At 31.7% G+C, this 22,242-nt stretch overlaps 1 protein-coding gene across 1 annotated transcript in view; it reads left to right on the top strand.

Annotated features, from left to right (window-relative positions):
- The window catches only part of LOC127737141 (transmembrane protein 260-like), a 39,234-nt gene that overhangs the window by 6,826 nt on the left and 10,166 nt on the right, over positions 1-22,242 (top strand). The window contains exons 6-18 of the mRNA XM_052247673.1: positions 1,495-1,669; positions 2,854-2,967; positions 4,764-4,943; positions 5,260-5,300; positions 7,648-7,731; positions 8,901-9,018; positions 9,559-9,632; positions 10,074-10,155; positions 11,641-11,771; positions 13,659-13,713; positions 16,602-16,753; positions 17,362-17,541; positions 18,272-18,325. Coding sequence (XP_052103633.1) covers positions 1,495-1,669; positions 2,854-2,967; positions 4,764-4,943; positions 5,260-5,300; positions 7,648-7,731; positions 8,901-9,018; positions 9,559-9,632; positions 10,074-10,155; positions 11,641-11,771; positions 13,659-13,713; positions 16,602-16,753; positions 17,362-17,541; positions 18,272-18,325 — 1,440 coding nt within the window. The remainder of the gene's footprint in view (positions 1-1,494; positions 1,670-2,853; positions 2,968-4,763; positions 4,944-5,259; positions 5,301-7,647; positions 7,732-8,900; positions 9,019-9,558; positions 9,633-10,073; positions 10,156-11,640; positions 11,772-13,658; positions 13,714-16,601; positions 16,754-17,361; positions 17,542-18,271; positions 18,326-22,242) is intronic.

The raw sequence follows: 22,242 nt of genomic DNA, 5'->3' as shown, positions 1-22,242 counted from the left end.
CTATAATGTCGTCACTGTCCGAAGACCCATTTTGTTTGCGGACAATAACTTTAGTTTAATTGAATGGATCTCTATGGAATTTTACCAGAAGGTTCAATACCACAAAAGAAAGGTTGGGATTGATTTTGGGGGTTATGTTACCAACAGTTTAGGAATTAGGGACCAAAAACAAGCATTTTGATAGTTTCCGGACAATAACTTGCGTGTAAGTGTATGGATCTCTCTGAAATTGTACCGTAAGGTTCCATATCACAAAGGGAAGGCTGGGATTGAGTTTAGGGGTAATTGGCCCAAACGTTCAGGAATTAGGGGCAAAAAAAAGGCCTATTAAAAACAAGTATTTTTCTAGTTTCAAGACAATAACTTGTGTGTAAGTGTATGGATCTCTCTGAAACTATACTGCAAGGTTGGGAGTGAGTTTTGGGGTAATTACCCCAAAAGTTTAGAAATTAGGGGCAAAAAAGGGGCCAAAAATAAGCATTTTTCAAGTTTCCAGACAATAACTTGTGTTAAAGTTTATGGAACTCTCTGAAATTGTACATTTTTCCTGAAAAGAAAATAATCTTCAAAATTTCAAAAAAAAATTGGGGGTTTCAAATTTTTTTAGGGGGTTCATATTTTTTTTTCTTCAAAATTTTGGAATCCTGAAAAATTTTCCATTTTACGTTGATTATTTCTAATTTATATATAAAAGCAACAAATACTGATATGGCAGGAGATACACACCAAACAGGGTGTGTAAATTATTATATATATAACAGATTATTACTATTTTGGATATTGGGCCCCATTTTTAAATTGGTCTACATTGAGGTCCAAAAGGTCCAAAATTAAACTTTTGTTTGAGTTCATCAAAAACTGAATTATTGCTCTATGATATGCTGAATCTTATTGTGCATTTAGATTTTTTGGGCCCTGTTTTCAAATAAGTCCATATTAAGGTTTGAAGGGTCCAAAATTAAACTTTGTTTGATTTCAACTAAAATTTAATTTTGGGTGTTTTTTATATGCTGAATCTAACCATGTTGTTAGATTTGGATATCAGACCATACTTGGTAAATTAAATGTCCCATTTCAAATTTTTAAGATCCTTGACCACATTTATTTTGTGTCAGAAACCTATATTATGTCAAAAATTTGATCACAATCCAAATTCAGACAGTATCAAGTTTGAATATTGTGTTCAAACTTGCCCCAATTGTTCAGGGTTTGACCTCTGCGATCGTATCAGGCTGCGCTCGGAAAAGCATTTATTTTAGCTTCTGATGAAAATTTCATAAAATTATATCATGATACATATATGGTGACTGTTTTGTTTTAATACAATATTTTCCGTTGTTGATGATGTAATTTTTTTTGTCTTTTTGTTTGTTTGACAAATTCTTTCCTTTTATTTACATATTTACAAGATTAGTGTACAAGAATAAAAGAGATCATATGAAACATGTTTTATAGCATAATTTTGTCTAATTTTGTACATTTTAATTATTTTAGATTAACAGGCAGACTTTCATGTGGTGCATTAGCAGTAGGACTTTGGTGTTGGTGTAAACTGACATGGACCTGGTCAATAACATCAGAGGTCTTTTCACTTAACAATCTGTTTATCACAATTATAATGAAGCTGTCTGTAGATTTTTATTATTCTGCTGGTGGCATGAAGCAAAAAGTAAGTTTACAAATACATGTAGGCAGATTTGAAATCCATTTTTAGTGAAGTTAACAGAACTCGGTTCTAAATCCAAACCAAAATTGACTTTTTTTATTTTCTACAAGTTAGCTATTGTTTTTGTACAAGTACAAATGCTTTGTAAGCAGCCTAAATTCATGCTGTCATTTCAATAGTAGCAAACACTACTGTATTGAAAAATTTAGTTTTGAAAAAAAGAAAGCAATAAAACGAATTCTTTTTTTTCTTCAAAATCATAAAGAAATTTTACAAGTGAGCAAGAACTAGATAATTTGATGTGTCCTGATTTAATTGTTTCTTCAGTTAATTTCACCTGGTGTTGAATTTCGAAAAAGTAGCTTTTAGAACGGGTTCCCTGTAATGAATGTGTCAAGGCCAATCAGTTTTGAAGAGGGTTAGTAACAATTTTTAATTTAAATTTTAGATCAGTTAAATTTTCTGTAAAATTTAAAAAAAATGAAAAATATCTGCATAAACTCAAGAAATAATAGGATATGAAATAATTACTTAAATAAATAATCCACAAAAAGGGATAACAATAATCACCATAAATACTGCACAGTACAACAGACCTCAACCAATCACAGTCACCTCTTACAACAACCAGATATACAAACAAAGACAGACAGCAGCTAACAACAGATGATCCACACTTTACATTTTGAATTACCACATTTTACATTGAAAATAATTATAGAATTTAATAAAATTATTATACTTTCTCATGTAATAGTTTGGATATAGATAATTTTTTTATCTTTCATTTCTTTTTTTACATTTTCATTAAAACTTCTGGCACAACTTAAATGTTTGCTGTGCATCCTTCTGTCACAATTTATTTGTAATTCCCATTTGAATTACAATTATATTTAATACTATAAACCACAAATAGATGAAGTCTCATTCTGTAAGTAAGAGTTTGATTTTTGGATTGATTTAACATTCTGTGAGAATAATAGCTTTTGATTTGCTGATAAAGGTGAGATTCTATAGATAAATACAGCACAATTTAAAAAAAAAATATTTGATGGCTCATACAGTGTCATGGACTAGTTTACATTCTACATGATTGAGATCAGTTTTTACTTTTTTTTATTTTAGAGTTATTTCCCTTGAATTACATTTTGGTTGATTTGTGTATTAAACTTTTGGCTCTGTTTCAGATTTCCTTATTTGGAGCACTGATGTGTGGTTTATCACTGTGTAATCAACATACAATTGTTGTTTATAATATGATCCTCATTTTATGGGTGCTGTTAGAACTTAAACAAAATCAGGTAATCATTAATAACTGTCTTGTATTCTAGTTTAGAACTAGTTTCCTAATGCTTGTAGTTTAAAGGTTTGAATGGCTTGTTTGCTTTGTTTGAATAAAGCATTTTATAAATTATATTTAAATGTTATTGAGTATAGGGTATACAAGCTAAAGCCCTGCCTATCTAATGATTGCAGATGTCAATCTTAATTACAATGCTTGAGCAAACATTCATACAAACAAAGCAAGCAAGCCAACCAAACCTTTAAACTACATGCATTAGGAAAACAGCTCTAATACTTTCCAATTTAAGATACATGTATTCCCATTTTACTCATAGTGAAATTTATGGTTACAGCAGAATATTATAGAAATCTTTGCTGCAGTCACAGTCCTCCTACCTTTACATTTTTTATAGATATGATGTGAATAATAGCAGCTTGATAATGTTGAGTTGTATCAAGTAAGCAATTTTCACGTCTGCCGTGCAGCCACTTCCTGTTTGCCAAGTGCTTGAAAGTTTTAACGCTCATTGTACTTGGAAAATTTTCGTCTAATTTTTCTTGGCTTCTATTGGAGGGAATGATTTAATATTTGGTCTGCAGCTTCATAATGTTGAGGTGTAGCTAGTAAGCAAATTTAAAACATCCGCTGTGCAGCCACTTCCTGTTTGCTGATAGTTTGAAATTATACAGCACTCATTGTACAAAGAAAATTTTTGTCGAACTTTTCTTGGCTTGTGCTAAAGGGTATAATTTAACTTTTGTCTGCAACTTGAATATGTTCTGTTGTAACCAGTAAGCAATTTTTACATCCTCCATATCGCCACTTACAATTTGCCAATATTTTGACAACACAATACTCATTGTACAAGTAAAATTTTCTAAACTTTTTTTTTGTCTTTAATTAAAGGGAATGATCAGTAATGCTCCTGTATGCATGATACTTCAATCAATTACATGCAGCAACCCAGTGTAGGTCTTCTTTACCCCTTGGCTATTGCAAATATATATGTCGGGGTATAAGTCATCCTATGAGCATCTTAAGAGTCAAACATTGTTAACACTACTACCGTGTGACTGTTTGTCCATAATATTTCTATGTAGGATTGTTTGTTGTCATGTGTAGTTAACAATACTGTGCCAACATTTTGATTTACCAATATTTGTTGGAGTTATTGGACTTTGACAATGTTTGGCCTATTGTAGCATAATGACACCAAAACCTTTGTCACACAATCTTTACATTTGCTAAGATTGGAAGTATCATATTAAGTTGACCATGCTATGCTACCATTTTATTTGACGATTTTTATAGGACTGATCTGAATTTTTAGTTAAATTTTACTATTGATACATAATATTGCATGACTGTCCATAATGAAGATTTTTTGATAAGGTGATAAAGCATTTTGTTAAAGAACATTACTAATGTAAATAGAAATGTGAGTTTTTAAGATGTGATGTCAGAATGTATTGTCACATTCGTCACATTAAATCAGGTTGCATCCATAATTGCCAACCATTTTCCCAAGAGTGCAAAAACACACATTCAACCCTCCCCAAAAAGTATGCAGCAACCATTTTTAATAGAATAAAATTGTATTTAGCGAAAAGCAAAGAATCCAGAATGTAAAAAAGCATGCACAAAAGTTAATAATTTTACCTCATCCACCATAGCATGTTGGGATGAGTATGCTTTGTTCAATTGTTGGCAATTATGGATGACCCCGAAAACATCAAAACATATTCTAAATTTACAATATTTCGAATAGTTACAAGTTGAATTAACCATTTTTTTTTTATATATATATTTCAGCTGCTGTCATTCACATTTTTGATAAAATTAGGATTAACATTTGCTCTTGGACTTCTACCGTACATTTACCTACCTTTGTCTTCATATTACAACCAAGCCAGATGGACTTGGGGTGATCAAAGGACCATTTCTGGATTTCTTAAGCATCTTCTACGCAAAGAATATGGAACTTTTGATTTGGTTTGTATATTTAATTGTAGACAATTGTATTTATGTGTCCTATATATTCTTTCTTTTCTAATACATGTAGTACAACTGTTATAAATCATGATCTTTTCTAAAATTGCTAAGAAAGTTTTGATTAGATTAAGTATGTGTGGAAGTTCCTGAGCAAGGTTCTTATTATCAGAAAACTTTGATTAACAAAAAAATGAAAACAGCTAATTAAAAATTTCATGTGTCCGAAGCGCTTTTCTCTTTTTACAGAGTAAAAATGGAGAAGCAGTGCCTTAATGTTTTTTTTCAGTTAATGAATAATGTTTTTTTCATTATCCAGGGTAAAGATGGGGTACAACAGGGATTGTTCCAGTCTTTACAGTAAGTTGGCCTTTTAAGATAAAAAATTAAGGGGGAAAAGAGTGTTGTAAATCTCATAATTTTCTTACATTAACAACCCATGCAAATATGACCACACAATTTAAAAGCTATGGTAAGTTAGATGAGTTTTATGAATTTTAAACCCTGTAGATGCCATAGCATAATTAAACATTAGGAGGAGGGAGGCTTTTGTTGCAGAGTGGTCTAAGTAGTTTATCTACTGTATCACTAGCCTGTCAACACTCAGGTTAAGAGTTGAAACACTGCACATGGGTGCATTCAACTCCAATTTTAATTGACTAGGATTGCAAGTTTTCCTGCAAAAGGTTGGTGGTTCTCTCCAGGCATTCTGGCTTATTAGTCTCCTACCAACGAAGTCGAAGGGGACTTTAGGTTTGCATTCCGTCCGTCCGTCCGTCCGTCTGTCTGTCTGTCCATCCGTCAGTCCGGCAAATCAGTTTTCCACACTTTTTTTCTTCGTGCTTGAAGATATTGATCTTATATTTGGTGTATTGTTTTATCATGAGAAGTTACAGATCAAGTTTGAATTTTGTTCTAGTCTGATGATTTTGTGCAGAGTTAGGGTCCTTGGACTTAGAAAATTCAATCAAATAATTACTTTTCTGCACTTTTTTTCGTCATGCTTGAAGATATTGACTTGATATTTATGATATAGTTTACACCATGACAAGTTATAGATCAAGTTAGCATTTTGTTCCAGTGCAATAAATTTTTAACCGGTAGGGGACTATGTATTGCCATGCAATACTCTCAGAATGCTTGTTTCACAAATAAAAAGTAAAAAGATGCAAAAAACCATAAATAGTTAACAAATATTATTTAGAAACTTTATTTCAAGCACTTTTTTGCCTCAAGTTTAGACAAGTTGTATACCCTAGAAAAGAAGTAATTGCATAAAATTTGTATGCATAATCAGAGCATCGGGAAAGGAAAAAAATAAATTGATATAGTGCTGAATACCTTTGAATGGCTTATTGTGGATTCATTTAATATATGTGGCATACCAAATTTTGTGGATTATGTTGGAATGGGAAAATCACAAGTTCAATTACTTAAAAGAAGTATGAATTTTTAAGCGGATTTTCGAAGTAAAAATCAGTTATTGATTTTGCGATGTACGGCGGGCGGGCGGGCAGACGGACGGACATTCGCCTGCCAAACAGTGTTCATTCATTTACATGAAAACACTTTGAAGAAATTTTTTCAAATTTAGATATGTTGTTTCCTGTGACTAAGTGAAGGTCAAGTTCAATTTTCACGATTTTAGTTTTTCTCGTTAGTCAGTTATAGCCCTTTTCCAAGAATTCAATTTATGATGAATTAATCCATTTCTGTACGAAGGGAAATAACTCATTTTTAAACAGATTTTTAAAAGACATTGTATTAATGATAAATGACATTTTGGATTTTTTTTCTTTTCTTTGGGAAATTATTTGAACAATTTTGTGGTAGGTTTGTTTGTTATTCTGTAAAAACTAATTGTCTGAGTGTGTTAATTTTAATTTTTACTTGATCCTGTTCCAGATTTGCAAATCCATTAGATAATAAACTATTTGTATTAAAGGATATATTTCATTACATTACATTGTGTTGATAAAGTTGTAGAATTTCATAGATAAGTTGCAGATCTTTATTAGTTTGTTACAAATGAAAGAAAAAATATTGGATACTATTAACTATATATATAAAGTTTGATTACACTAAGTGTTTTTAAATGATTTTCACCTTTTATCAAGATAACACACCATCTGGTAATTGTCAATCACCCAATTATAGTTGTAGTGACAGATTTATTTGAAAACTATTAATTATATTAGATTATAATTTGAAAATAAATATAACATCACATCTAATTACATCATGTCTAATTTTAGAGAACTATAGTAAAATCATTTCTAATTTTTAATTTACATTATTGGTTCATGGAAATAAAGTTATTTCCCTTTGAACAGAAATGGTTTAACTAAGAAGTATTTCATCAAAAATTGAATTCTTGGGGTTCCTTGATATGCTGATTCTAGCAATGTACATAGATTTTAGATATTGGACCATAATAGGTAAATGTCCAATTTCAAATTTTTCAGTTCTTTGACCACATTTATTTTGTGTCACAAACCTATGCTGTATCAAATATTCAATCACAATCCAAATTCAGAGCTGTTTTAAGTTTATTAATAACTTTGATGATACCAGCAAATGATGAAATCACTAAATTTAATGTCCTAGAAATAGCAATTTTTTATTCAAACCAACGAAAAATAGATAAATCCACCATATTTTTATAAGTCCCTGATAAATAAAATTTATTATAGTTCTTCTGTTTCAGATTGTATATGTCTCATCTAGTCAGTGAAATGACTGTTATAGTATTGTTATTGTTCTGTTTTGGAATGGTACATGCTGGTTATAGGTAAGGAAATTGTCTGATCTTTAAACTATAAGTTACTTTGTTCTCTCTAAATCTGATACGTTATAAATTTCTCATTATTATACTGGGAGAGACACTTTTTAGGAGATTCATACCATATTCAAAGTAATAATGATATAAATGAATATCTTGAAAAGTGAGTCACTAAAATTTGTCAAACAACATGCATTTATAAAGCATTTTCTGGCATTCCATCACAGTTCTGGGATTTATGGAAAAGAAGTGTATTCACTGTTTTAAATTTAAAGGACATTAGAGGCAGAAAACATCAAAGGAACTATATGCCCCATTGTTGTAAATTTGTAAACCAAAGATGCTTTTTGATCCAGTGGTAGCATACTGGCCTTGAATGCCTTAACATGCCTTGGTGAAATTCAAATTAAGCTGACTGGTTGCAAGAAAATTTATTTACATTTGTACAGACTTTGGTGTAAAAATGATTTTTTCTAGTTTGTGAATTGCTGTGATTGCCAATGAATTTGTATGAAATCTATGATGTTACAACCTGAATGTATATATCTACAAAAAATTTATACTTAGTTACTCTAAATATCAGCACAACAATGATAAATCTAGAAATTTGCATAAGCAAAATTTTGTTCTTCCCAAATCTTACGCAAATTTTCAGATTTAACATTGTTGTGCTGATATTTAGAGTAATTATAAATATAATATGTGTTTTCAGCCGTGTATCACCTTCACTGGTGATCCAATGGATGGATCTGTCACTTGTTTAGACGTACTTACAAAATACATATATATATATTTCTTAAAGAATCATCAAAAACATTGGTATTCACTGTGAAAAATCTGTAACAAGAATAATACACAGCATTTTGAGTACTGTATAACAAAAGTCAGCAAGATATCTATCATTGTTATGTATAAATGTTAATAAAGTTTTTGTTTGACTCTTCATTATCTTTATCTTCAGCTTATATTACTTAAGTAGTACTTTTGAAAACATATCAATTTTTACAGAACTGTTTGTCTCATCATATTGATGGATATTTTGTAGTTTTAGCATAAAATAACCATCCGATGTTGTTTAAAATTAATACAATTTTTGGGTTAAATATAATTCTTTTGTAGGTTTTTTAAGAAAAATCCTGGAGACTTATACATTTACCATATTGATTTCTGTTTTTCAGATTTGTACAGAAGAAAGACCGGCTAAGTTTTATATTTGTATTGATGATGTTAGTGTATACAGTATTTTTCTCATGGAGAGCCAATCTAGATGTCAACAATCCTCTTATGTATGGTGTCGTAAGTGTTCATGATAAATATATCAGCCGAATGTTATGAAAGACAAATATTATGGGATCCCTTCTTAAAAATTTTATGTGATTTGTTGTATGGAATTCCAGTATCTGATTATTTTAATATCTATTTTTTCTTCATATGTTTATTTTAAGTAATGATGAATTTTAGTCTACCATTAAATAACATCAAACCACTATCATGACTTATTTTGAAACAAAACAGTGTTGGCAAAGTATAATATGGGCAAGCAAATCTGGGTAGGAAAACCTGGATTTTCTTGGGTTGGACAATACCCATAAAGAAATGTTTAAATTCATGAAGAAACATTTTTTAACAGAAATTTGCAAATATTTTAAGAATTATTAGTTCAGTTATTTAATATACCTTTGACCCTAAACAAAAAATTGCAATTACGTTTAGTTTAGCTAGAAGATAAAAGACATCAATATCATAAATAATGAAAAATATACTTATTCATAAGACAAGAAATTCTTTGCAGGCTCTACAACCTTTTAGCAGAACATTTTCCCCTTTGTATTCCAGGTTGAAAGGTTTTGGATGCAGAGTGATATTGTTGTCATTGTGATATCTGCACTTGGTTTTGATTTCATTGTAAGGTAAGTCCATTTGTTAGTTAGTTGGTAAGATATCATTTTGAGGGATATAATTAATCCTGAAGATTTGTCCTAGATCTGCTGTAAAAATGAATAATAAGGATTTGCATTGAACAATTGAGTCAAGGACTAATATAAAATCTGACCTAAAAATCTCACTGACTTAGCAGGATTTGTGAATATGTATGGAACTGAATTAAGCTTTGTAGAATCAATCTTTAACATTTATTTATTGCCATATTGTTTTTGCATTATTGAGGTATGTTTCCAGAGTTATTGCCCTTTATATCTCATAAAAAAGGTTGGTAGTTAATAGATAAGGTCCTTTCATGTAGCATGAAAACAGTGAATATAAGTTAGTAATGATTTTTTTATGAATATTTACACATGAAGTTATAAGTTGCATTTATATCATAAATTGTATGCTTTCTAATTACCTTTTAGGTTTCTTGAAGAACAGTTTCCAGTAGTCAGAAAATTTCTCATTGATATACTTATAGTGATAGCATTGACTGCTTTTCAACTGGTATGTTAATTACTGTATATATCTTTCTTGTTATTATACACTGTGTTTAAAAATGCCATTGAAAGCTCAATTTTTTTTTGTACATAAAAAATCATATTGTTGTACTTTTGCCCATTCATTCACAGAACTAAATACACCTTATTGCTGTAAGTCAAACTATATAGGATATCACAGACGTTCCCATGCAATTTTGATGTCACAACAGAAAATATCTGACCCATCAAAGCAAAAGTGTATGGCATCAGTTGGTCAAGTATTGCAAAAAACCGGGTCACAAACACAAATATCTGGTAACAATATTGTCTATTGAACAATTTTTAACCGGATTTCCGAAGGAAAATATTGGTTATTAATTTGTTGATGTACTGCAGGCGGTCGGGCGGCTGCCAAACAGTGTCTGTGCATTAACTTGAAAACGCTCTGACGAAATATTTTCAAATTTAGATATGTTGTTTTCTGTGACTATATGAAGGTCAAGTTCGAATTTCAAGATTTAAGCTTTTATCGTTGTTGAGTTGTAGACCTGTAAGTAGCGAAAAGTGATACTTAGAGTGTTATTGTGCAATAACTTGAAAACGCTCTGACGAAATCTTTCTAAATTTAGATATGTTGTTTCCTCTGACTAAATGAAGTTCAAGTTCAATTTTCACGATTTTAACTTCTATTGTTGTTGAGTTGTTGAGACCTTTAAGTAATGAAAAGTGATACTTAAATTGATTTTGGCCTTTCCATTTCTGAACTCTACAAAATTTCATTAATTTTTTTCTTGATCCTGTTCGGGGGGGGGGGGCATATTTACAAATAACATTTTCATGCAGGAAGATCCGGTTTGGTGTTAATCTGACAGCCTCTTGTTTATTATCTGTAATTGAGCAACAGATTTTCTGTCTAACTTGAATCCTATAGAACATCAGTCAATCCATTAGTGATAATAGAAATTCATTACATCTCTCTCTTAAATAAATTTCATATTTTCTCATATAAGACTACTTCTATTCAAAATTTTGCTGTGATGTCAATGACAATGATGGTCATACTATTTTAAAAATGGCATGCAGATTCTATGGTATTGCATATGAGGTCAAGTGTAACAGTAACAAATATAGCTTGCAAATTTAAATGCCTAACCTACAATAGTAGGGGACAGGGGACATTATGTTTTTCTGGTCTGTGCGATGGTTTGTCTGTTCTTCTGTCTGTCCCATATCAGGTTAAAGTTTTTGGTCAAGATAGTTTACCATAAAGTTGTGGTCCCATCATCTTGAACCTTATTACATAAAAATTTATGCTGTAAACTTTTTAATTTATATGCCAAGTTAAGGTTTTGCCCATTTCACAGTTCATTGAACATGGAAATGTGATAGCGTGAAATGGACTTTGTGTCCTATGTACACATATTCTTGTTACTGAAATAAAAAAAAGGTAACTACTGGTACTTAGATAGATGTGTTGCCTTCAAGTCAGTTACATTGCTTTGTATTTCAGAATAGAAATTATTCATCCTGTAATCAGAGTCGGAACACAGCTGTGTATGAGTTTGGAATGGATGTTATCAGTACAATACCAAATGGATCATTAGTTTTGTCTAAAGGAGATCTACCTTCTAATACACTCAGGTACTGTGGATTTTTGTGGGAACCAATTTTTTTAATTGAATATAAATTGAATTATTTTTGATCAATGAATGCTTAATTTCATTGTTTTGACAAATTCTGCTTACAAGCTACAGGACATTTTTTATTTTGTTGAACACTTAAATTCACCATTCATCTTAACTTTTAAGAATTAGTATCCATAGAATAATAATGAATCCACAATAATAAACATAGATTATTTTAGTATTGAGATTTCTCATTATTGTTGAAATCTTTCTTTTACTGGGTACTACTAGTTTTTATGATTTTTTACATATCTAGATTGGATTTATATCTTACAGTATTTACAGAAGTCATGAAATTTACAAGTATTCCACCAAAACCTGTCTGTTTAATGATTAGATTGAACTGCCCTAATAGATCTCATACATATTTGCATGATAATTCACTCTGACAAAAGTTCAAGCAAAAAAAAATAATCCATATATAATCAAGTAATGAAATCATGTTAAAGAAAACTAAAGGGTAGAATAGCATTCCTTAATTTTGAAAAAGGCACAACTAATAAAGAAAAAAAATGAATTAACTTGCCAAGTTTCCAACATAAACTATCTCCTTATCTATTCAGGGGTCTGTTGCAGGCAAAATTTCTGTACCTATCCAATATACCCTCATTTTCATGTGGCAGTCCAAATTTCCTCAACCCTCATCCTGGATGGCCTCTATTACAGCACATACCTATTATATTTATTAGTAAATTATTGACCTACCAAACAATTTTCAGAACTAACTATGTATAAAAAGTCATTAGGATAAAAGTTTTCATATCCAAGTTAGACCTTTAAAAACAAGTGCCTTATATTATCGGAGGTGATTTTTAATTTCAATTTCATGACACAGACATTAAATAACTGGAATTGGATGGTAAGCATAATTTTTATTTCACTGAACACTTACAACCTTTTACTAAAGCAATTAGGTAAACTGTCTTACCAGTTGAGGTGAATACATACTGCAATTGTGTAAAACTTTTTTTAAGCAATTGGTATAGTTAAAGGCTAAATATAAAAAAAGAAGATGTGGTATGATTGCCGATGAGACAACTCTCCACAAGAGACCAATGGAAAATGTAGACAGCTCTCTCACAAGCAAAAAACCCCTGACTATAAAAATATAAGGGCATACACTACAGGCACAGGGACACATTCTACTGCATCCACACAGCACGAGTAACAAACCCTGCAGTAAATATAAAAAAGAAGATGTGGTATGATTGCCAATGAGACAACTCTCCACAAGATACCAATGGAATATGTAGACAGCTCTCTCACAAGCAAGAAACCCCTAACTGTAAAAATATAAGGGCATACACTACAGGCACGGGAACACATTCTACTGCATCCACACAGCACGAGTAACAAACCCTGCAGTAAATATAAAAAAGAAGATGTGGTATGATTGCCAATGAGACAACTCTCCACAAGAGACCAATGGAATATGTAGACAGCTCTCTCACAAGCAAAAAACCCCTAACTGTAAAAATATAAGGGCATACACTACAGGCACGGGGACACAGCCTTCTAGATAAGCACTGTAATTTGTTCCCGTCCTGAACATGTATGAAATATTTGCCACTGAACATTAAGCAACCAACTATCACCCAATATATTTTCAGGAAGATACACTGTTTGTTTTCATATCATTTGAGTACGATTTAGTGGGATTGGTGGCAATTTAACATTGATGGAGCAATTTTTTTTAACATGATATCATAGAGGTCTAAAGCAGCTCAGAACTGATGATGTTGTGACTTAACCTGACCACTTATTCCAGCCCTTTGATATAGGTCTAGTTTTGTAGTCTGTGATTGTGCTTCATTATTTATGACTTCATTACTATTTATTACAGATATTTATACTTGTGTGAAAATGTTAGACCAGATTTATTACTGTTTGATCAAGAGGTAAGCTAACCAAATTTTGTTTTAATGAGTGAAATTCCAACTGGAATATTTATTTGTCATAGGAAATTGAATTGGTAATCGAACTCACAAGCTGTTTATTGTTAGGATTATTGCTAGTCACTAATAAAATTTAAAATAAAATATGTTCATAAAAAATGTCATTTCAATAAATAATGTATTATTCATCAAAACTATGGAAGATAAAGAAAGGCCCATGTGTTAGTTATGGAGATATAAGAATTTTGAAAATAATAAATTTCAGTTGTGAAAAGATGTCTCTGCCAGGGCTTCCAAAATTATTTTTAGCCAGCCGGACATTTTAAATATTATCCCGATTTTAATCCCTTAAGACTAAATAAAGAAAAGGCAATTATGGTAATCAGTTGCCGAGTTGGCCATCCCAATGATTGACATTAAAAAGAAAACGATATTAAACTTTCTTTGATTCAAATTCGAAGTTCTGACGTAAACTGTTAAATTGGCAGTGCATCATTCGAAGTTTGCAACATCACCGTACTTATATCTGCCTTAGACTTTTTATTTGTGCAAAATAACATTGTCAAAAACTTTACTTTCGTATTTAAATCTACCGGATGATATCTTGACAATGGTAAAACATGGACCAGAGACGAATACGTAAATTCCGTGTACGTTTGCAAAGCATGAATGAGTGTATAAGTAGCTCATTCTACGTTATTTCTTCAAGAAAATATTCGAAATAAACGTGAGATAAAGGTATTAATGACAATTTAAGCATTTTTTGAAGAAATTAGGATGCATAATTAAATTTCACACCTGCGCACATGCGCACACATGTACTAGTTCAAACAGAGACATGTCTCTGGTTCAAACAACGTGGTTATGACGATTTTTCATTTTCACCTTTTTAATTTTTTCATCAAATCATATTTGTAAATGTATTTCTGATAATTTAAATCTTTTTGACTAAATTAATAAGATGCAAACCGGTGAAATGTAAGAAAATAACTTTGAATAGACCGATCAATGTCCGGTTCAAAATAGTTTACCTGTCACCTGAACAGGTCAATTTCAGCTGTTCAACAACTAATTAGCCTTGATTAAAATGAGAAGGTATTAAAGTAGGGGTTGTTTTGATAGTACTTAATGATCATGTCACTTTTATGACCGGAAATGTGTGGCTATTAAAGGCAAAAGGTTGGGTCAAAAAGATCGCGAATTATGTTAAAATGACCGTCTCTTAAGAAAGCCTTGAAAACTAAAAAGTAGATAACCGTTTCATGCTTTGCCCAGCCGGACTTTTACCGGACATTATACAAATGTCCAGAATATATGACCGTTTTGGAAGTCTTGGTCTCTGCATATTTGTACAAAATATATTGGACAAAATTAATGTTAAAAATACTTGCCAACTTTTAAAAATCTTCACGAGGGTTTATGTGTGGGACATTTATAAGGGTTATATTTTTTGTGGCATCTTTAGCATGCAAATTTTTTCTCTAGAAATAGTGTCATATCTTTTCATTTTTGTCGAGCCTGCGACTTTTGTCGCAGAAAGCTCGACATAGGGATAGTGATGCGGCGGCGTTATCTAACTTCTTAAAAGCTTTTATATTTTAGAAGCTAGAAGACCTGAATGCTTCATACTTTGTATATAGATGCCTTATGTTACGAAGTTACCGTCTGTCATATGTCCATTGACCTTGACCTCATTTTCATGGTTCAGTAACTACTTGAAAAAAAAGTCAACTTTTTTTGTAATGTTAATTTCTTTCTTATTATGAGTAATAGGATAACTATATTTAGTATGTGCGTACCTTGCAAGGTCCTCATGCCCGTCAGACAATTTTCATTTGACCTCAACCTCATTTCATGGATCCGTGAACAAGGTTAAGTTTTTGTGGTCAAGTCCATATATCAGATACTATAAGCAGTAGGTCTACTATATTTGGTATATGGAATGATTGTAAGGTGTACATGTCCAACTGGTAGTAGTCATCTGACCTTGGCCTCATTTTCATGCTTCAGTGGTCAAAGTTAAGTTTTTGAGTTTTGGTCTTTTTTTCTAATACTATATGCAATAGGTCAACTATATTTGGTGTATTGAAATATTTTATGATGTACATGTCAGTCTCATAGGTTTTATTTGACCTTGACCTCATTTTCACGATTCATTTCTCAGTGTTAAGTTTTTGTGTTTTGGTCTGTTTTTCTTCAACTATAAGCAATAGATCAACTATATTTGTTGTATGGTGCTTTGGTTAATGTTTAGTTTTCATGGTTAAGTTTGTTTCTTAGATAATATAAGCAATAGGTCAACTATATTTAATGCATAAATTGATTGTAAGGTGTACATGTCTGTCTGGCAAGGTTCATCTGACCTTGACCTCATTTTCATGGTTCATTGGTCAATGTTAAGTTTTCTTGGTTAAGACTGTTTCTTAGAAACTATAAGCAATAGGGCAACTATGTTTGATTTATTGAATGATTGTAAGGTGTACATGTATTTCTTGTTAGGTTTATCTGACCTTGACCTCATTTTCTTGGATCATGTTATGTTTATGTGTTACTTGTAGTAAAGCTTTATATTTAGGACTATCAATATAAAATCAATGGTTAGTAAAGAAGGCGAGACATTTCAGCATGTGCACTCTTGTTCTTATAATGTACTGACAATTAGGCTTTTTTTTGCTTTTTTATTTGTAAGATTCTTTCACTTATTTTATTATGTAGAAAAAATATTGGCTAAAATACAAGCAAGGTCTTTTCTTGTGTAGGAATAACTGTTAACCTTTTCCAATTATAAATGTTACCAAAGGACATTACAAATGTAATTCAAATCAAATGGCAAGGCTACCATGCATGCATGTTGCGATTATAAGATGTAATATTTCTAATAACTGTTACAGATTTTGACCTATGATTGGTCAGTTTCTATGATGAAAACAGTATACCCAGATATAGTATTCCCAGGAGATCATTTATACACACAAGATGCAATAATGTCAGATGGAAGGACTGCATTTAGCTTCAAAAGATTCTTAGATGTTAACTCACAAAGGTAATAATACTTTAACCTTTTAAAAACATACTTTATTGATAATTATAGCAATATGACAGAAGATAAAACATTAAGTGTGACAATTCGCATGTTTAGTCACTTTACCGAAATATGCTGAATTTATTCCATTTCTTACTAACTTTTGAGAAAATCAATCATTGCCTTATTCTACAATACGGTTTTGAAGAGAATGATCATATCAGAAAATCATGCAACAGCCTCTTGTGAGGTAAACTGCCATAACGGGGTACAAAATGAATGTTCTTTTTACGATGATCTATTGTGGCTAACAACTACATCGTTTGTGGATAGTTGTCTCATTGGCAATCCTACCAGATATCCTTATTTCATATTAAATGAATCAATTAATTTACATATTTGCTTCAAAGTAGCAACATTCTCATTAAATGTATCATTATGCAATGAAGCTTGGAGAAATTAAGATATTGTGAAAATTGTATGAAATGGATGTTCATACTGCTCATGTTTATGGTTAAGAAAAAGCTTATTTGAAGTCTTTAAGACATGGAATCAACAGTTGCTAAATTTTTGGTTAAACTTTTACTGGTACATCAGAAATTTACTCATATTTTCTTTTTTATTAACAGTAGGTCTATATATGGCTGCATTGGCGTACAAGACCATGAGAATTCCTGGAAATCTAGTTATGATTTACTGCCGTTTGGAGTATGTTCACAGTTTATTAAGAAAGGTTCCAGCATTAATTTGTCTCAGTATACAAAACAGACACAAAATATAGCAGAAAACTGGACTCATCCTTATAATGGGTAAGATAAATATAAAGTACACCTCTTCTTCGAAATGAGATACCATATTTCTATTTTTTTCATTTTTTAAAGCATGGAAATTTTTCATCATTATTAGATTTTGATCAGTAAAGGATTGACACAAGTTAACAACATATTGAATATAAAAATAGCATTTACAAACTAGAAAAAGTACAAATGAGATAAAAATCGGGAAATTTTCATTTTCATTTGATTACTGTAGATTTATTATTATTTGTTGGATACTGTTTTTTGCAGATTTTGGCAGTAAAGTTTTACCACGAATTTCAGTGTTCTACAAAATGCTTTTCTATAAGCTTGTATGCAAACTGTTAAAACCTTGAAAAATAGTATCCACCAAAAAACAATTTTTCCTCATTCCAGACAATTGGAAACAAAGAAATTAATTGAATTCACACTTAAATATAGACTCTACCAAAATACCATTGATTATAATATTGGTCCACTTAAGATAGTTATATTTTAAAAATTTGAGAGTGGAAAATTATCATAAACGATATGATAAAGAAGTAGACTCGGTCTCTTCTAAAAATTAATGAAAATAATCATGTGCTGCATTTAAGATTTAATCAGTCAAGGTTTTGTAAAGTAAGAAAAGCAAATAAATGTCTGTATGCTTCTAATTAAGGGTAATGATTTTTTGTGTTACGAAGGTACAAGTATTACCAGTTTTTTTTTCTACATATTCTTATTTAATCATTATTTTTAGCTTTGAAGACTCATCCTGGGAAAGAGTAGCTACCAATGAAATGTGGCATGCTAAGTATGTATTATGTGTTTATATATAGTTCCATGTGTGTACTCCCTACATAGCAATACTGGCTGTCTATAGTAGTTGCATCAGTGGATTAATTCATTTAAGAATTGAATGCTTCTTTTTATAATTTTATTGGGGTCTAAAAGCATTGACCAAAGTACATTTTGTATGAAGCGCATAACACGCTTCATTCTAAAAATGTGGGCACGATCGCGATCAAACCAGGGATATTCCACCATTGCTTTTTGATGTCAAGGTTTGAAAATTTACCTCTTTTCAGTTATTTGAAAAAAGAAAAAAATGTTAATCAAAAGTTCTCTGAAATTTTCCAGTTTCAGGGACAGTATTTGTTTTAAAAACTCTACAAGTCTCTCAGAGCTACAGGATTGATGTGATCTTTTTTATGGCCCGGCTGTAGGCAACAGGCGCATTAAGTGTAACCCTTGACCGTCCTTCCATTTGTCCCATTTTTGTTTTCTCATCCAAATTTTATGAAACTCATACACAATGCTTAGAACTAAAACAAGCAGACAGTTCTTATTTGGGCAGTGAGTCATTTACTGTTCTAGAGTTATGCCCCTTTATAACTTTGAAAATTGCAAATTTTTTCGTTTCCACACTCTAATTTAAATTTACCTCATCCAAATTTTATGAAACTCGTACACAATTCTAAGAACGAAAAGTTGCAGACAGAGTTAGAATTTTGGCAGTATGTCATTAACCATTCTAGAGTTATGCCCCTTTATAACTTGCAAATTTGTTTGTTTCCGGATTCTTACTTAAATTTGCCTCATCCAAATTTTATGAAACTCGTACACACTACTAAAAACCACAGCAAACAGACAGCAGATAAATTTTGGCAGTATGTCTTTAACTGTTCTAGAGTTATGCCCCTTTATAACTTGGAAAATTGCAATTTTTTTAGTTTCAGTACTCTAACTTAAGTTTGTCTAATCCAAATTTTTTATGAAACTCATACACAATGCTAAGAACCACAACACAGACAGAGTTCGAATTTGGGCAGTGAGTCATTTACCGTTCTAGAGTAATACCCCTTTTTAACTTGGAAAATTGCAGAGCTGGAGGGCATTGTGTCTTTAAACACATTTTTCTTTATAATATGACTGCAAACAATCAGTCATGAAAATGGTTTGAATTTTAAATTATCAGATTGATAAGTGCACACTTTACTATTAGGCATGATATGGACCCTTTTAAAATAAATGTACTTTTTATTCAACTTTAGAAGCAATTAGATTTATTTTTTTAAGAAATTAACTTTAAAATCTTACATTTCCATGCAAAATCTACCTTTCGAATTCATTGGTACCTTAATTTGTTCCTGTCCTGAATAAGTATTTGTGATTGTTTCTGTTTAATCTACAATAGGAAATCCTGAACAATCCTGGTTTGTTCTATGTTCCTTAGGACTTTCAACCAAAGAATTTTTTTAAGATGAAGAATGAGATCTTCCCGCTCTGTACTGGAAAAGTCCTTACACACAAGGTCATATTGCTGGGTCTGCCAAATGCTTGAAAAAAAAACCTTTCCAAATTATTAACATCTATTTTATCAGCAATCAAAACAGGGCTTCAGAGTTACTGTGAAACTACCTACTCTAAGGATGGTGCTTAGATCTGTTAGAGTACATACAATCTATGTCTTTCCTTGTTCAATAGCATAAAACATTTCACTTCTCTACCCTTTACTTTAGTATTCCTTATTATAAACTTAAAGACAGAAGGAAAGAATTAGTTCAACAACTTTGTTTCATAAAAAAAGAATGGCCAAGGTAGATACACATATCTTATTTTAGGAAGGGATAAATCCTACTTTGTTAAAAACCTGACTTTTATGCAAACAAAAAATATTGTGAAACTGACATCACCAAAATGCCTGATTATGTAATTGACAACATATTTGTAACATTTAGAGAACGTTTATTTAAAAAAGACATTGTCCAGCATATGGGAACCAACTGTGCATCTCTTCTTGCAGACTTGTTAATTTATGTATATGAGGTCGATTTCATATAGAAGCTTCTCAGAGAGAAAGAAAAGAATCTAGCAATATCCTTTAGCGTCATGTTCTGCTATAACGATAATGTCCTCTCATTTAATAATTCAAAGTTTGCCATCTTTGTTGAATTTATTTATCCCATCAAACTTGAAATAAAGGATATATCTTGAGTCCTTGACAATTAGGGTCAGATAAGAACTAAACTTGGGCTTTTCTCATTGTTGAAGGCCGTACAGTGACCTATAGTTGTTAATTTCTGTTTCATTTGGTCCTTTGTGGAGAGTTGTCTCATTGGCAATCATACCACATCTTCTTATTCTTATATTTAATGATATATACAAATACATATGCACATTCACAGTTCTACAATCTGTCGATGTCTGTATTTTGGCATTGCACAAGGTCATGTTTTTCTCTGACTGTTAATGATGTCTTCAAGCTATATCAATTGAATGTTGGATATGTACTGTCAGATTGGTATTTTAGTGTTAGATACCGGTACATGAATTTTGTCAAGCCTGCGACATAAATGTCGCGAAAGTGTGACATAGCCACCCTAGATTCTGTCGGCGGCATCAACATTTGGGTTCAGTCTGTGGTTAAAGTTTTTTTATTAGTTGTTATTGGCTTTGAACTATCTGTCAGTAACTGCGAGTACTCTCAGATCTGTACTTGGTGTCCTTTTTGTTGTGGGGATGTATATTAGAATGCCCTGCCATGTCCGGTCTGTGTTTTTGTTACTTGTTTTTCTGCTCTGTATTGATCTGATGAGTTAAGCCCTTTTCAACTGATTTTTAGTGTTTGTTCAAATATTGTGCTGTTATACCACTGTCCCAGGTTAGGGGAGGGTTTGGCTCCCTCAAAACATGTTTAACTCCGCCACATTATGTATGTGCCTGTCCCAAGTCAGGAGCCTGTAATTCAGTTATTGTCGTTTGTTGCTCACTCACTCAGTATATCATATATCTTTTTTTGTTCAATGTTTTGTACATAAATCAGGCCATTAGTTTACTTGTTTGAATTGTTTTACATTTGTCATGTCAGGGCCTTTTATAGCTGTCTATGCGGTATGGGTTTTGCTCATTGTTGAAGGTGGTACGGTGACCTATAATTGTTAACTTCTATGTCCTGTGATCTCGGGTGGAGAGTTCTCATTGGCAATCATACCACATCTTCTTATTTTTATGCCCCAACTAGGGGCATTATGTTTTTCGGTCTGTGTGTCCGTTCGTTCGTTCCTCCGTCCGTCTGTCCCGCTTCAGGTTAAAGTTTTTGATCAAGGTAGTTTTTGATGAAGTTGAAGTCCAATCAACTTGAAACTTAGTACACATGTTCCCTGTGACACGATCTTTCTAATTTTAATGCCAAATTAGAGTTTTGACCCCAATTTTTACAGTCCACTGAATATAGAAAATGATAGTGCGAGTGGGGCATCCATGTACTATGGACACATTCTTGTTATATTTAAATGATTCCAACTGTCCTATTGTAAACTTTCCATTTCTGTGTATCAACATTTCATCAGCCCCTGTGAATGGAGAAAATATCTTACAGTTGATGGGAAATTCTAGAGTTTGCTTTCCTATGATGATTTCCTTGATAGAGTGTTGCTGCTGACAGGACAGGGGCATTAAGATTTTTTCTTGTCCGTTTATCTGTCTGTCTGTCCATACATCCCAAAAATGGTTTCAGTTCTCTAACTTTAGTTTATCTCAATTAAATGTTATGAAGCTTATACACTATGATTATTACTACCAAACACTGATGAAGTTCAAATTTGGTAGCTTCGCTTTCACCGTTTTTGAGTTATGTCCCTGTATAAATGGAATAACTGCTGAATTTTTCTGCACTCTAACTTTACTTTCCCTCAACCAAATGTTATGAAATTTATACACAATGCTTAT

This window comes from Mytilus californianus, unplaced genomic scaffold, assembly GCF_021869535.1.
Source record: "Mytilus californianus isolate M0D057914Y unplaced genomic scaffold, xbMytCali1.0.p SCAF_4, whole genome shotgun sequence".
NCBI lineage: Eukaryota > Metazoa > Mollusca > Bivalvia > Mytilida > Mytilidae > Mytilus > Mytilus californianus.
The sequence above is the reverse complement of the archived record's forward strand: the minus strand, read 5'-3'. Positions and strand labels throughout refer to the sequence as shown.